Source organism: Myodes glareolus, chromosome 2, assembly GCF_982192425.1.
Source record: "Myodes glareolus chromosome 2, mMyoGla1.1, whole genome shotgun sequence".
Classification (NCBI taxonomy): Eukaryota; Metazoa; Chordata; class Mammalia; order Rodentia; family Cricetidae; genus Myodes; species Myodes glareolus.
In genome coordinates, this window is record NC_142027.1 from 48,485,942 (window position 1) to 48,503,758 (window position 17,817).

The following is a 17,817-nucleotide window of genomic DNA, read 5'->3' on the forward strand; positions in this document are numbered from 1 at the left end:
CACTGTTAAACTTGACACATCTGAAAAGGGGAATCCTTAGTTGAGGAATTACCTTCACCAGATTGGCATGTGTGCTTGTCTGTGGGGCATTTTCTTGATTGCTAACTGGTGAATGGGCCCAAGCTGTTATGGACAGGGCTATCCCTGGGCAGGTGGGTAAAAGATTAATCTTAATCTTAAATAAGATTAAGCAGGAAGCATAGTATAATATAAAGAATGCTGTTTAGCAGGTGAACTCTATGAATACTAATCTCACTGTTTCTGAAGGGCTATATAAACTCTAAATTCTGCACCTCAGCTGTAAAATGGTGAGGAGGTAAGCAAGAATCTAAGTTCTATGTTTCAGCTGTAAAAGGGTGAGGATAAACAGGATAATTCCCTTGGATCTTCTCTAGCTTCAGCATTGTGCACTTTTTTCTAATTACAGGTGCTTCCCAATTTTGCTTTAATTTCATATGTTGCACTTACTGGTTTGGAGTCTCAGAGTAATTTCCAGACAACTGGGGTGATAATGCTTACACTGTCTATCTTACAGAACTGTAGAAAAGACAATGCATGAAATTATGTGTGTCATCATGCATAGTGAACTGCAAAGCCCTAAAATTGTACAAAACAAATTATTATGGGATATTTCTATTTTTTTCTGTTATTCTTGTTAAATAAGCACTATAACTCAATGTATAACCAGCAGAGGGAGACAAGTTCAGATTATTTTTCTTCTTGAATGTGAAATCAGTTTATTGCTATTATCAGGACATATGGTGTTTTTTAAAAGTCAGAATGAAATTCATTATTGGCAAACAATGATCTTGCTCACATGTTATATAAACATGTTGGCATCACACCAACACAGAATAGAGGGAAGCAATAAAATATATGGAAAATAGAACCAGAATTTGTGGGCCTAGCTCATCCCATCTCAAAGACAGCCCTTCTTCAAAGAATGTTGTATCCCTGGTACAACTTGGTCATGTCCATCTGAAAGTGCAGGCTAGGTGGACACTAATTTAGGAGCCAGTACAGACTTCTAAAAGTAGAATTTCCAAATTCCCTCTACAAGTAGGCTTTTTTAAATTCACCTTTCCCATTTTTATTAGTCAAAACTGTAAGCAGAAATGAGATAGAAGACAGAGAAACCCTTTGCCCTTTCTATTTCTTCTACTTTCTTACCCAATTAGGTGACAATTCCCATCAGTTTCTAGATGACATTCTTGTGAAGGCTTCTGCTTCTTTTTCTTTCCCCCATTGTCACCGTGCTGGAGGCTGCTTTTGTCATTTCTTGCTTTTGCTCTTTCAGAGCCTTCATAGCAGGACCTTCCTGACTTTAACTTGTCCCAGTATATCTCCCACTCCGAGGCCAGTTAGTTATCTTCATAAAACACAGATCTGATTATGTCATTCTCTTGCTCCAAGTTTTTAACGATTCCCTACTGCATACAGAATGAAGGTCAAACTCATTAACATGCCTGTCAAGCACTTCAATGACCCTCATGTTAAAACAGTTATTTTCCATTTTAACTTTTTCCAATCTCCCCCTCTACACCCTTTCCTACAACTTTTCTTCTCAGTTAATGAATGTCGCACCAAAGACCTGCTTTCCTTAGAATTACTTAGAAACCAAAATAAGCACACAATTGATAATGTTTATCTTTCTAATTCTGACTTCAACAACTTTTCACTAGGCTTCTGACTAGTTTCTTCATTGTATTTTTCCACCACTATGATTGCTGGTATGTCTCCTGAGTCTTCTAGAATTTCAAGTAGTTTGTTACTAAGATATGAAAGGGAAGTTATTCTTCAATGTATTTAGAACTTTTCATTAGCCAGACCCCTAAACTTCAGTCCGATCTTGGATTTCGATTCTTCATTGCAGGCTGGTTCACATAGCTAGTCTTTGCAAAGGGCATGGCTGCTTTCTCCTCTCCTCTTGCATATATTAAAATGCCATTATCTCCAAGAAATCTCCTGGTTTATTTCCTTTAAGTTATTACACTTCGATTCTGCTTTTTCATAATTCAGTCTCTGCTCACTGGCCCCTCATTCTCTACTACACAAGTGCTTACCTGAATGTACTGTGTTGATTGTGAGTTCTTGGGTTCCTTAACATGAAGTCTGTGTTTAATTATGTGAAGGTTCTGTTCAGAATCAAGGAGAGAACTGGACATATATACTGGTTAATTTTGGAACTTCTCTGTGGTAGAAACCATGTTTGGAAGGCCTGCTCTAAAGCCATATATCACATTTGTGTCTCTCAAGGATGAACGTTTAATGCAATTTCTCTGTGAGAACAACACTAGGAAAAATAGTTTTTTGGCTCAGTGAAGTCTCAGATCTCAGCATAGTAACTGCTACATGGTGGTTTCACATATTTATTAATAATATTTATGAATGTTCTCACATACAGTCACTGACTGATGAGTCTTCTGAGTTCCTTTCCTCTCATCTAAGCAATGCTTCTACATTCATTACTAAAAGCAGAGAGGGCCAGGGAAGTGAATGAGAGGACAGGGAGAAAAGAAAGATTGTTTGAAGCATGAAGACTTCTGGGACTCTGGATAATATAATGACCCAGCACTAGACTTGCCCTGCAGCTCAATATTGTCAGTAAGCTCTAGAGAAAGCATATTAGTGCTATTTACATGACCTATAGCCTCAAGATATTTATCTAGGCATTTCATCTAAATTTAACATGTTAGCTAGCTCCAGAAAAATAAATATAGATATGCCAAAAAATTAGTAAAATTTAGCTGTTGTATGGCATCTGTCAATCATGTTATACATTTATTATTCTTTAACAGAATCTTTTTATTATACAGACAGTCTATCAACATATAGGAACCATAATTAAGGATATGCAGTATTTATACCTGGCAAACAATAGCTGGAACACTTTTTTTTTTCCTGTATGGTTAGTACTGATAGCAGTCTACTTGGCTTTCTGTCAGCTCTTTACATAACAAATGGCAACTTTTCACAGGTGTGTTCTAGAGTTAAACTGATATAGTGGGGAGAAAGGCTCACCTGAGGAAAACAGAGATGACTTAAGGGCAGAATACAAACTCTTGGGGAGGGACATGGGATCTCTCATACTGAGCCAGTCTAATCAATTTCATCTTTTCTTTAGCTCACAGCCACCCCATAGTCTAAGCTAGTTTGTATTGAGTAACTAAGACATCCTTCTATTTCATTCTTCATTTCCATTGTAGTTTTTAGACAATGCATTGTCCGTATGGTATTCTTAATGCTCTTTGGAAAATGTCAATCAAATTATTCAAGTCCCTTATTGAAAATTTTATGTTACTAGACTAAATTGTAACTCTCTAATTTTGGAATAATTTCATTATGATACCTTCTTAATTTCCAATTTTCTCTATTTCTTTTCTTCTCCACACTGTAACAAGCATATAAACTGTTCTTTGGGTTTATTGCTACCTTTCATCTGAAGGTGTATAATGCACACAATTCTATTTTAGTGCCTTTAATATGTCAATATTTTAAACATGGGATGATCTTGTTGATATTATCACATCTACTTCCTCATGTTTTAAGATTTATTAACTTTAAGCTAGTTTTTTAATGCATGTTTCCCTCACAATATTTGTAATCCATTTATACCCTACCACCCATACTTTTTTCTACAGTTTTTACTTTGCAAAATAACATAAATCTGTTTACTTTTAATTCCAATTTTGGCATGTAGGATGCAAATTCTATTAGAAAAGAATCTTGGTTTCTCTAATTCACTACTATAAAAATGAACATATATTGAGTGTGAATGAAACAATCATAAGTTTATACTTTATTTTGGAATACAAAACTGCCTTCCTGCTTCTGCCCTTCCTCATTCATTGACCTATTTTCGGAGAGGAAGAACCCGATTTACTATAATAGCCTCAGATGGAGGGTAGAATTAACTGAATCCTGTTCTATTTTACTAACATCTTGCTACTATGAAGGTGCTGTTCCTTACCATCGTCCCAGATGCTGCGTGTTCTTCCCATTATGTTCTCTTGATAGAATGAAAGCCATACAAATACAACATTACTTGAACATTATGACCCCCTTGTACACAGTAGCCATGGTGGCAGATCTTAAAATCTTGGGGGGAAATGTGGGCCCAAGGCCAGTGTGCACAATTCTTGGATGCCAGTGTGCCAGTAACTGTAAGTGCAGGTATACTTATGAGTAACCAAGGGCAGAAGTGAAATGTGGGGATACAAGCAACAGTTGAGCAATTTCTAAGACCTTGTGAAAACTGGGACACATCCAAGCACTGGTGCCTACAAAAATAGAACAAGTGAGCAAAATCTACGTTATTAGAAGCAGACGACAGATTTGATAACAATGAACCATGGCACACACCGAAAACAAACGTTAGACTGATTTTTGTGGTGCACAATTTGAGTTAGGGGTTTTATATCACTGGAGGGCTAGGCGAAGTAGTTGGATATCATTTCACTGACTTGAGGCTGATTATTTTTGTTTGTTTGTTTGTCTGTCTGTGAAAAGGAGGCACATATGAATAAAGTTGAATTTAAAGGTACCAGACGCCAATGACAAGTCACAAGATAATGCCATATTCATAAGCTTAACTACAGTACCTGAACATTGCTAACTTATAATGAAATCATTAGAGGATGTGATAGGAGGGATCCCAAGGAGAGGTTTTAACAACTCTGCATTCTAGTTCATATGGAAATGCTAATTCTACATTTGAAAGTAGAGTACAGATGGGGTATTATTATGATTAAAACCTTACAAACTGTAGAAAAGTGGAATAGTTTATTAGTTAATGCTATAGACAGGGTTAGCATAAAAAGCAAGCAATATAGCCAAATAATTAGTTGTACATTTTAGGCTGCATTTGGATTGCATGTGAGCCTATTACATTACAAAGCTAAACAGGAATAACATTTCATGCTTCTTAGGGTATTCATATGTGAGCTAGTTTTTGTTTTTCCTGTAGCATTTGTCCCTGGAGAGAACCAGAATCTTCTAAAGCCTCTTTTAGAAAGGCAGTATGTTATTTTAAAGTAGTAGTTAGGATCATCCTACTTGGGTGATGATGGCTGTTTCCCATGGCTAACAGTCATACTTGCCTCACAAATAACCCAAGAATGTTCATTTTTGCCAAGCTGCTCACAAGCATGTACACATTGATTCTGGAAAAATAGCCTGTATATGTTTCCAAAAGTCGTCTATGTGTTTCTCCCTTGACACATAAGGAAAGAAAATAGCAGAGGAGTTAATAGCAAGGTAGTTTGAGGTGAATGAATGTGAGCATGTGATATATTATCCAATTTTCCATTCTATTGATGTATCAGAAAGTAGGAGATTACGAAAGAGACCAAACCAGGACTCAGAGAGGAAGTGAAGAAGGGATGGTTTGAGAGGCTACACTCTACCAGGGGAAGTCAATGGATACATTTCTTGGTTAATGCTGATGTTCACCCTATATGTGAACTAAGAAAGTTGGCCATCTCTCCATTCTAATATTCACCATCACAGAACTCTCCTTTCGGGCCAAGTATTGGAAGAAAGAAGTTACTGAAGTTCTGTCTGAATGTAAATTTCATTGCATTATTGACTTATATAATTAGGATCATAGCTGAAATTTTAGTTGAATTAGGCTGAATTGCTGAACATTGTACATTAGAGCTCTTCTAAACTATGATCTTTCTTTAAAGATTGTAGTTTGCCTTATGTGCTCATAGCAAGTCAATTAACTTAAACCAAACTAAGAACCAAACTAAGCTTAATGAAGATTAAAAAAAAACTCTTAAATGCTTTTAAAATACTTTCTAGGCAAATATATAGTTGTAACAGTGTCTTCTTAATTAGGTAAACTATTTCTATTGTGATTCAGATTATGATTTTGACTAGTGTAATATATCTTTTTCTTAGTGTGGTTATGGAGACAAAGCCCAAAGGCGAGTGATTAACTACTAATTCCACATTCCTTCTCCTACTGGTGTGAATTGTTTTTTGCATTGAATGTCAGACATTTTGTTTAATCCAAACACTTCCTAGGAGGTTATCTCAATCTAGAAGCTTTAAACTGTTGGTATTAACAGTCATGTGGTAGTATCTTTTATAAATAATGGACCACCATTGTATCATTCTTCTTTTGGCATGCAGACACCTATTTCCTTCTTCAAACAAAAATCCTGTCTACTGTAGAGGCATTGCATTTACTCTTGATAAGTCTAATCCTTCTCCCTTGCACATCTAGTTCGCATTGGGCCATACCACTTATTGAGCATGGTCAATGAAATTAAGGGAATCTGTTAAATCTCGGTCCACTGTATCTTTTTTTTTTCTTTTCCTTTTTTCTTCTTCTGAGAAACAACTTACAACAAGAGAACATATACTAAATCTAAGTCATTGTCTAAGCAAATCCTTCATTTCTAAGAGTACAAAGATTCTTGGCAGGGATGGTCTAGTCTGGTAGTAATACATGAGAAGACAGGATGCTCTTCTGTAATGTTGATACTGTCTCCTTTAAAATGCTAAACTTATACTTTCCATAAGTGAAAATTATAGAACTTATGAGTCACCTAACTTCTTTATCTAATGATTTCTTCACTGGTAAAAGAAGCTCAAACTTTAAACGGCTAAATCACAAACCAGAGGTGGGGTCATATTCCTGGCTTCTTAGGCTAGCTAGGGACAACCAATCACCATTGACAGAGGACATCTTGATTTAAGTGAAATGAACTAACATTGCAAATAAAAGTAATTAACTTTATAAACCTTAAATTTGGGACATTTCAGATTCCAATACCCTAAAGTATTTTCTTCTAAGACAAAAGGTCTATATTTTCTCACATAATCTGTAAGAATTCATCTACCTTTAAACTGATAAAACGCTGCCACCGAAAAAAAAATCCTTTGAATATTCTGGGGGACAAGACAAACACCAGCACTCTGAGTGCTTCCTTAGGGCTTGTTCACTGCTGGGATTTGATAAGGACTACAAAGCTTTTTCCTTTTATTTTTTATTTTTTATTGCAAATGTCTGTAGCTAACAATGTGCCCTGGTTAGTTTTGTCAGCTTCACACAACCTCAGACATACCTGGAAAAAGGGATTCTAAACTGAGAAAATGCCTCCATAAAAGAGTCCTGTAGGCAAATCTGCGGGGGCGTTTTCTGTATTAATGATTGACTGGTTTAGGAGGTCCCAGGCCACTGTGGGCAGTACTGCCCCTAGGCAGGTGTACCCAGGTTGTATAAAAATCAGACTGAACAAGCCAAAAGACGCTCCAGTTCCCACCTCAAGGTCCTGCCTTTAGTTTCTTCTCTGGTTCCCTTTGATGATGGCCGGTCAGGTGAAGTGTAAGCCAGCCAAATACAGACTTCCTTCCCCAAGTTGCTTTTGGCCATGTTTTATCACAGCAATAGAAACCCTGACTAAGACATCATGAAAATAAGAGGAGTGTGTGTGTGTGTGTGTGTGTGTGTGTGTGTGTGTGTGTGTGTGTGTGTGAGAGAGAGAGAGAGAGAGAGAGAGAGAGAGAGAGGAGAGAGGCAGAGAATTTGTGTATGCATGAGGTATTTATGACCAAAAAATGGTCCAGAATGGAGAAAGAGCAAATGGAACTTTGCCATCTGATGTCTCCTCTAACAGATGTGGAGGAATCACAGTGATGACTCAGAACTCACCTTTTGTTGAGGCTTTACAGTTCCCCTTGATTCCTTTCCTTACTATTACAGTGCAAACAGCTGAAATTCAAAGGCTTTGCTGGTGCCAAGAAGCCAAAAGGAAACCAACAGAATTCTAGGGGTCCGTGGGTGGTTTGTTTGTTCAAATCCTGAAAAAGACTAAATATTTTCCCGTCCTTTTACATCCTTTGATAGTTGTCTGGCCTTCTTGTACAAGAACCTGCAAGTATTTGGAGTCTTGTAATGTCAGCAGTAGGAAACTGACTATAATTTGTTCTGTAGTTTTTTGTTGTTGTTGTTGTTGTTGTTATAACTTTGGTTTTTGTACTCTGGGAATGACTGGGTTGCATGAAGGGTGGGAGAGAGAGAAGAAAGGAAGAGGGGGGGGGAAATTTTTCAAAAAGTCTTTGGCTCACCTAATCTCTTCTTTCATCTCCACATCAGGGCTGAGGGAGATGTCTGGTATTTGAAACCCCCACCCGAATGACAAAGGTGTTTGGGACCTCACCACTTGGTAGGGTCACTGTGCAGGAGTTGACAAATGACGAGAGCTGCACCTGTTTAGTATCTGCTGTCCCCAGAGTGCTGTCTGTAGACTCGGATCCCTTGTAAATGACAAACTTTCTGATCTACTTCCTTGTCTAAGGACATGTTGAGAAGTGAGTGGCTTTAGAAACTGGTGCATTAACTGCAATGTACCATTTGAGCAACAATCCCACAACCCATCACTCATGTGTCTGCCTGTGGCTTTCCTGGAGAGTGAGGTTGGATTTGGGGATCAAGGATCAGCTGCTGAGGCTGGCACTTAGGAAAGACAAGCCAAGCATTCACACCCTAGACCACTCAATACCAGCATTGTCTGCAGTCCATCTTTCCTAAAGGGGCTCTAAGACGGGGAGGGGGATGAAGTGGGGAGAGAAAATAAACCTTAAATTCTTCAGGAGAGGAGAAAGGGTGAATACCACGTAAATATGGAAAGCCATTTGCCAGGACAGTGAAATTAACTTTGGCTTTCAATCTGGGAGTTTCTTCTCTATTTTTTCATCTTGCTGGTCCCTTCCGTAGCATGCCTTCCAACCATGCATGTGTAGTTTCATTTGTCAAGGTTGTATCTCTCTCCTGCCCCGCTTTCCCCCTTCTTCCCTATACTCTTTCTCTTGCCCTTTTCTAGCTTGAGTCCACCTCCTTATCCCCTGTCTTGAACAGTACCTCTGTGCCCCATCCCCTCTTCTTAAGGAAATCAGCCAGGCCTCAGATGGAGCTGTTGTCCTGACAACCCAAAGGCGCATCAGGCTTTCATTGAGGCTGGCTGCTGTTGAAGGGGGCAGTTGTGCAAAGCAAGGGGCTACGCTGAGGGAAGGGAGGAGGGGGATGACGCGGCGGGGCTGTTGAAAACCAGCAGGGTAGGGGGGAGGTGCTGAGTGAAGAGAGAACAGGCCAGGGACTGGAGGGAGAAACAGGAAAGGGAGGAGGGGGCGAGAGCTCCTGGGTTGCTGCCGCTGCTGCTGCTGCGAGAGGCTGTTTCTTTACTCTCGCTGGCAAGCTCTCCTGCTGCCTGGGAAAGTGGGTTACAGAGTGAAGGAGCTCAGCCCAGACGCTGGCAGAGAAGCAGCCAGCCACAGAGAGTCCAAGGAAGCACCCCTGCCGTTGACAGTCGCCTCCTCATCATTAAGCGTTTTATATTTGCACTCTTCCTTCGGAAAATTTGTTCTTCCACTTTCTCCCCCCACCCACCCTGCTTGGATTTGATGAGGGCTTTGTTAAGTCTCAGAGGGGAAAGAGACTGAGCAAGGGAAAGAGCGAGGCAAAGTGGAAGGGAGTGCGCGCTGGACCCGCCCGAGCTGCCTTGGCAGTGGCTGCAAGCCCCACGCGCTAGAGCCCCTCTCCGTGGCCAGCAGCGCGCACACGGGAGTCCACCGCGGACCAACTCACCGAGGCCACCATGGTCGGGAGAGTTCAGGCCGATCGGAAACAGTTGCCGCTGGTCCTACTGAGACTGCTCTGCCTTCTTCCCACAGGACTGCCCGTTCGCAGCGTGGATTTTAACCGAGGCACGGACAACATCACCGTGAGGCAGGGGGACACAGCCATCCTCAGGTAGGGCTTGCGGGCAACTTTTCCGCTGCGTCTGTGTCAGTGTGTGTGTGTGTGTGTGTGTGTGTGTGTGTGTGTGTGTGTGTGTGTGATCTTGAACTCCTAGTGCCCTGGGGTTGCAGGGTTGTGGGATGTATGTATGTGTGTATGTATGTGTGTGTGTTCCTTGCATTGACTTGAAGACTTAGCTGGGAACAAAATTCAAGGGAATCTGATCCCTGTCAAGAAGGAATGGTGCTGGTGGAATGTTTTTCACTTCGTCGTTTGCTCTAGTCAAGAAAGCTGAACTTCATCTATGGCATTAGTGGCAATGGGCTGTATTCATGCTGTGGTAATTGCTCGCGCTTTGCTCTTAGAGTTTTGTTGAGGTTCCTCGATTCAGGAACAAGAGTAGTTGAGTTATGGCTCTCAAAGAGTGGTACACAAGGCTGCATTCTCCTTGTCCCTGTGTGTGTGTGTGTGTGTGTGTGTGTGTGTGTGTGTGGTGTTGCTCAGCAAAGCTCTCAGTCCGCCCGAGCAGTAGTTCTGATAGAAGACTTTCTGTAAAGATCTCTGAATTGACATTGTAGGCAATAAATCAATCTTACAACTTTGGATGATTACTGAGGCTTTTTGGAAATGTGAATAGAAATCAACACAAGAATGAAGAAAAGGGGAGAAAAAAACGGATCTAGCTTAATGGCAGGCCCTTAAGAATAGAAAACTTAAACACAGAGGTGAAGAAGGCATTAACCCGGCATTACCTAGATACCACAAATTAACTATTAACTTCAAAGTCTTATTCCTATGTAGGGCTGCCAAGCTCTGCAACATAATTTGGGATGGAAATTTGAAAAAAGCATCCCAAGTCCTTGAGAGTTTGACCCTTCTAAGGTAGAGAGATTTGGATGTTACTTCGTCATTACTCTATTACCTTAAAGCCCACAGTGTCTTTCCTATGTTTCTCTTCTACCTTCCCCCTCCCCAGCTTTACTTGACTCTCTGGCAGATAATAATAGAGAGTGGGGGGAGAAGAAATTATTTTCCTTGGAGATCTTTTAAAAACTCATTTCCTCCAAATCTAATGAGCCAGTGTTGGTCTGTCTATGTAGGTAATATTGCTGGTTGTGGCCATAAAAAACGGTATGCCGTAGGAAATCAACCTCTAATCTGTGTGAAAGGGGCTGATAGTGCATAAAGCCCGGGGCATCAGGGAGCAGTTCCCTGGCAGAGCTGCCGACAGCAGCAAAGTTTTCTGTTCTTTTCCCAGAAATAAATTTGGTTGGCTGTCACAGAATGTCCTGCTCTGGGATCTCTAGCCTTGTTAGAGATGAAAGTGTGTGTGGTGTGGTATGGTGTGTGTTATATGTGTGTTGTATGTACATATGCTGCTCCAGATGGTAAAACGTAAGCACACGATAGTATGTGGGCCTTTCCGTCTTCACGTTCTGAGCTGTGGGTGATTATGAATCCCAAGTCCCCCTCCCCAGCCAGAGACTTCCCCTCGTAGCTCTCCAGCTTTGTAAACCTGTATGTGTGATTTATCCACACGGAGTAAGACGATTTATGAAGTAATTTATCTGTTTGCTAAGGGATTTGGACATAACGCAGAAAATATTTTTGCAAACACACAAGCACGCCGTCTCAGCTGCTGGCAATCGTATTCCCTAACATCATTAACCCTTTACTAGCAGCAAAACTGTGTGTTTGTGCTTATTTTAGAAGTGAATTTTTTTCCAGATTACAGGATTGAAGGTGAGAACTGCGTTTACTCTAAATGTATCTAAACTTTTGATTGAAATGATTGAAAAGTTTGTGATGTCTTTGCAAGTCAATACCTGCATTCTAAGGTATATGTATCTAAGAGTCAAAGACGCATGCACATGTTAATCAGAAGAATAAATGGATTCTGACACTTTCATGCAATGTAAGAAGTCTACATGTGGGAGATGCAATCTCTTTACCTAAATAACTGTATATGCTGTGTATGTGCTTTTGCATCATAATGACTCAAAAGAAATGGAGTTTTGTCTTTTAATTACCACAGTTTATCAGATCTTACAGTGTGGAAATGGAGGATGTGAGAAAAGGTAACAAATGCAGCACCGTTTATTCCCAGGGAAAGGGAAAACAGACAAACTGCATGCAAATAGGGCACCTATGGGACTCCTTTGCTTCTTCAGACCTCACCTAACATGCCCTCTTTTTTCCCTTATGTTCTTTGATTCAGACAAGGCTTTATTTCTGAGGTTGGTGGAGCTCTATCAGAAGTAACTATGGAGAGAGTTACCTTTGTTTTCTTAGCTGACCTTCTTCTCAATCTCTTTAACTGAATCCTGTCTGCTTTGTGGGGCAGTTTCCTGGTGAAGAATAGGCTGTAACTTTCTGTTTGCAAGTCTAGCCTGGGAAAGGCATGCTTCCACTCTCTTTGTGACATTTTGCTGGGAGTGTGAGCTTCCAGGGGAGGAGAGGAAGGAGAACTGGGTTCATTGGCAGTCACAGTAGATGTTTGGCACTGAGAAAGTGAAATGGCAAGAAGAGAAACATCCTCTCTTAGTGAGTGTGTGGCCCTGAATAATCTGAAATGGCAATAGGAGACAAAGGAGGCTTGTAGTTCTGATGGTCCATCATCAGAGCTTAACTGGTGTGTCTCCAAAACATTCACCTTCTTGTTTGCATAAAATAAGAGTTTCTGTAGGAATCTATGAACTGACAATTATTTTTGTGCAATGTAATCTTTGGTACAACTGTGCATGGTGTTAGGGAGGTAGTAACCTTGCAGTCCTACTCTGTAATTTCTATCTCTTTGAAAACCATGAAAACAGTAGAATTATGACCTAACTTGAAGGATAGAATAGCCTGACACACACACGCCTATCCTGGTTGCTACTTGGAGGAGAATTCAGGTCTTCATTAAAACTTTTACAAGTACCTAATGAGAAACACAGCATCACTTCCATTCCAAAGTCAAGCAACCAAAGTGTGGTCCACAGAGCTGTAGTGCAGCAATGATGCAGAGCCTGGAGTTCCCATCTAGATAGAGTGGATCTGAAGGGCTTTTAGACTGTGTGGCATAGAAAGCATGTGACATATACGTATCTCGGGAATTTTACTCATGATGCAGACTCAAGTGTTTTTTATTTACTGTTTGATTTGTTAGTCAACAAAACCCAACTCTTTCATTGCTACCTGTTTAAATAAGGGGTTTCATCAGTTGTTAGAAGATTTTCTAGTTCTTGTCTTTCTCACCTTTTACCCTGAGAGCAGACATCTACTGTTGTTTCATCTTGATGGATTGAAACACGTGTGCATCTCTAGATAAATCAAAGACAATTGGAAATAGGTTGACCTCCACCAAAATTTCAGATTGTGAAGTTTTAATGACATCGGTGAAAATCTTATCAGTATTAACAGCATATGGCTGGAAAGATATTGATAGGGTGCTAGATCTCCAACAATGACAGAGGATGCAGAAAACATTCTTATTATTGTGCAGCTGCTCATGAAGATTCTTTGCTCACATGCAAACGCGTATGAAGTTAAATATAGTCATGTATATGGTAAAATGTAGGGTCTACCCAGCAATTGATTGTAATTATTCTAAAATTGAGATATTGAACTGGTAATCATAATTCCATTCCTCTTTGTTGTTTGAGGGATATTACACTATTTTTATGATGATAATATTATCCCTGTTTAAGTGAAAACATATCTAATAAGTACATGAGATTATGAAGGAAACTAAGTGACAACATGAATGATCCTTGGTTCTTATTTTCCTAAATTTTAGGTGTTTATTTACCTGTTTATTTTTGTGCTAGGAGGAGGAAAAGAAACAACAAAAAAGGATGGGATTATTTGACCATAAGATGTAATAAATCTTGCTCAAACTCAAGCAAAAACATGACTCCTCTTCCATAAGGCATCTGGAACGCCTACATTCACTAAGAAAGTGTCGACACTCAAACAAACTTCTGGCACAATACTTGATTTTTTTTTTTACTACTTATAATTCTCTATTTGAAAACAAACTTTGTGGGCCTGCAGTGAGAGTCTGTGACAATTATGAGCGTTCCTTTCTCTGTAGCTAAGTCACTAAAGGTAATCAAAATTTATTGGCTTTCACTAATACTTTAAGGATCATCCATTGCCCATAAAACCCGTCATTAAATATATGTGGTAAAGAATGGAGTTCACCATGCTGTATTTCATTTGGTTTATGGCATTTTATATACATTTTCCTAAAGGATGGTTATGCACCTGTGAATTACACTGTTTGTTGTCATTTATGGCCCAAGAAACAGAACAGGCAAAGCTCATGAGACAACTGCGAACTGTGAATTTTTGTGCTTCTGTGAGTGTCGGGCATATAAGTATATATAAACACACATACACTGTAAAGTGAAGGCAATTTTTTTGGTTTATGTAATTTTGACTTCAAATGAACCGTACAACTGTGGTGATTCATGGCCTGAGTCAATTGGTGAGGGTTCAGCATTTGCGTTTCCCAAAGCTGATCCTGCACAACAGCAAACTCAGGCCGAAAAGGATTAGAGCACTTTGTTGTGGGCCCTGCTAGCTTCAAGTACAAACAGCTGTGACTCACCTGATAGGAAGTTGTCTGAATGTGCTGGTCCCCTCCTTGTCATCACCTGAACCATAGAGATACCATTCCTCCAGGCTATTGCTTGTGGATTTCAGTGGATGGCCCTGTTCTCTGCGAGTGTTGCTGTGAGTTCCCAAGACTCATAAGATCTAGCTTCTAAATTTGGATCTCTCCTTGTAGACTATGACTTTGAGCAAATCCCTGAATTATTTTGAGCTGCAATTTCAGTTTGAAAATGCTGAAGCTGTCTCTTTTTGTTACTGTACAGGGTTAAGAAGCTCACGATAGGTAAAGAAGGAACGTTGTTAAATTGTAAAGTGCTGCACACAAATGAAGACTCACTCCTGTCCAACTAACTACATGCTGCCAGATACTTAGTCCGTAGGAAACAGTTGTATGAGGACCAGGTTTCTTAAACTTGAGCGCTTGAGCCAATGATTCTCAACCTGTAGATCATGACCCCTTTTTGAGGTGTGTGTGTAAGGTGCTGAATGACCCTTTCACAGGGGTCACCTATGATCACCAGAAAACACAGAGATTCATGTTATGATTCATAATATTAGCAAAATTACAGGTATGGAGTAGCAAAGAAAATAATTGTCTGGCTGGGTTGGGTCACCACAACACAAGGAACTATATATTAAAGGTCTCCTCATTAGGAGGGTTGAAAACCACCGCTTTGAGCAGATAAGAACTTTGCATAAAGGCCCCGCCTCCAGAATGTCTGATTCCCTGGGCCTGCATCCTAGTCTGACTAAAGATCTGCATTTTTACCAGTGCTTGGGTGACTTTGAAGTAAAAGATCTGGGCTGCAATTTGAGAAGGAGTGCAAGATTTTTCACATCAGTGTGGTCCACAGGTGGGCACCCGAAATACCATAGTCACTTGTTACAAACAAGAAACTAAATTGATTCCAAATTGGTTATGAGTATCCACATTTTTAATAAGATCTCCAAGAGGTTCCTAAGCATTTCCAAGTTGAAAATTTCCTGATTTGAGTTCTCACAGCCACGCATTTCAAAAATGGAAGTTCTACCACCTTCTTCTTCTTCTTCTTCTTCTTCTTCTTCTTCTTCTTCTTCTTCTTCTTCTTCTTCTTCTTCTTCTTCTTCTTCTTCTTCTCCTTCTCCTTCTCCTTCTCCTTCTCCTTCTCCTTCTCCTTCTCCTCCTCCTCCTCCTCCTCCTCCTCCTCCTCCTCCTCCTCCTCCTCCTCCTCCTTCTCCTCCTCCTTCTCCTTCTTCTCCTCCTTCTTCCTTCTCCTCTTTTAATTTAAGTGCATTGGTGTTTTGCCTGCATAAGGTTATCAGGTACCCTGAAACTGAGTTACGGACAGCTGTGGGCAGCGATGTGGGTTCTGGAAATTGAACCCAAGTCCTCTGGAAGATCAGCCAGTATTCATAACTGCTGAGCTATCTCGACAGCCCTGAAGCTGAAGATTCTTGATATTCATAAACTTGGGTTTTTTTAAAATAATTTATTAGATTTTATAAAAATACCAATCAAAGTTTTCACTCCCTCCCCTCTTCCCATTCCCTCCACACACCCTCCCATCCCACCCCCATCCAATCCTCAGAGAGGTTCAGGAACACTCATACATAAACCCTTACTGGATTGGTTTGAGGAAGGGCCTAGCCTTAATTTCTTTCTTCTTGTTTTTAATGGTTCAGTTATGTAAACAGAATGGAGAGTCACCAAATCAGTGTGTGGAAAAAAAATCACTTTCACAAACTGCATTCAAGGCAGCACTTTATAGACATGCAGTAAAATTTTAGTCTTGCGTGGCTTAAGAAATACGGCATCAGACAAAAAAATTCAAATTCAGTTGGGTAGAGGAGATTGCTATAGTTCCATCTCTTTACTATGCGATTTCATCACTGCAAAAATTAAAACGAAAGAGTGGGGTGACATTATTAGAGACTCAATTTACAAAATATCTGTCAAAATTGTGTCAAAGATCGATTTTTTCAAACCATCACCCAGAGCTCACTTTATGATTTAGTCTAGTAGGATTTAAGAGTGGCTGTTTTGCCAGTGTTTTCGTGTTGTTTATAATGCTGTCTTCAAGGGGGTTGAAGGGGAATAGTCAGACAAGAAAACCGTCTTAGTTAGAATCTATTCAAACAGGCTTAATTCTTCATATTCATGTTTCCATGAACACAAACGCATGGTTCACAAAACAACTGTATTTGTAGAATTTTCCTTGCTTTTACATTCTGATCAGTCTTATTTTAAATTAATAGACAGCTCCTTATGCCATAGATAAAGACTTTTTGTGTTTTCTTGAAGTATGTGGTAAGTTTAGGTGGCTTGATAGGAAGCCAGAAGAGTCGGGTTCACCATCCGGAAATAGCCTCATTTATTTGATGTGAATAACCGACCTCTCTCAGGCACATAACAAACTATTCCAACACTCAAATGAAATAGTGAGCACTGAAGTGTTTCATCAACTAGAAAATGGTATAAAACACAAGCTCTTAAAGATTATTGTCATACTTAAGACAGAAAATAACTTTTAGAAAATTAGAAAATTTAATAAAATGGCTTTTATTCCTATTTTTATGATCCATGCTGCTCATTTGTTCATAGCTCTTTTTATTGAGTTCGTTAAAGTCACAGGAGTCTTGGAATATCATTGTATCACCTACTTGGACCACAGGGTGAGTGCACACATTTTGTAGTCACCTACAATCAAAACAAGATCCCAAGTTAATGTGTGATTAACCTTTGCGAAATAAAACCCTTTACTCCAGACTTTGTTAATTACTGCTGGAGAGAGGCACCGAAATTTAGAACAGGAAAAGCCTTGGAGATTAGGCAGTTTGCTGTCATTTTAAAGGATTGCAACTGAGGAGAAATTTAGTTGACTACTCAGAAAGCATAAACTTCTGTAGCTGATTCTCATACAATATGATGAGAAACTATTTTCTTGTTTTTTATTGCAACTCAAGATGCATCATTTGATCAGGCTTCACACCCCAGACCATGCTCAAAATATCCCTCCTTTCCTTTCCCTTGCTGTGAACTTTTTCTTCTCTCTATTCCTCTATCCATTTCTTTTCTTCCCCCTCCTCTCTCTCCTCTACCTCATCCCTGCAAATAAATTTTACATGTGGTCTGGAAGACTATCCAGTTAGGAATAGGCAAGGATTTGTTTTCCCTCAAATGACCCATTTTTTAACTTGTGCACCATTTTTCTAAGCCAGTGTTGTTGTCTTTAAACTTTAAACTGTAATCTCAAATTTCTATTCTTAGAGCCATTCTTGTGTTTGGCAAGACCTGTCCCAAGTTCTCCTGGGCTCATTTGAAGTCTTTTTCTGTCATGACGTCATGACGCTGGTCTTTTTTTTTTTTTTCTCTCAGACTTCTTTGGTTTCAAGTATTTTCCCAAGGTTGTTCTTACTACTTATTTATTGTTACTCAAGACCTTATGCCTAGGTTATGTGTTCTGTATTCTCTTTCAGGAATACTCAGGAAT

The 17,817-nt window shown here is 39.7% G+C and overlaps 1 protein-coding gene across 4 annotated transcripts in view; it reads left to right on the forward strand.

Annotated features, from left to right (window-relative positions):
* Lsamp (limbic system associated membrane protein) overlaps positions 1–17,817 on the forward strand; it is a 2,072,304-nt gene that overhangs the window by 1,444,785 nt on the left and 609,702 nt on the right. For 2 of the 4 annotated variants that reach the window (XM_087900115.1, XM_087900119.1), the window contains exon 3: positions 9,682–9,760. In XM_087900115.1, the coding sequence (XP_087756241.1) occupies positions 9,682–9,760 (79 nt within the window). Of the gene's footprint in view, positions 1–9,137; positions 9,761–17,817 lie in introns of those variants that run through there. The other 2 variants (XM_048422483.3, XM_048422485.3) reach the window with 2 other exon arrangements.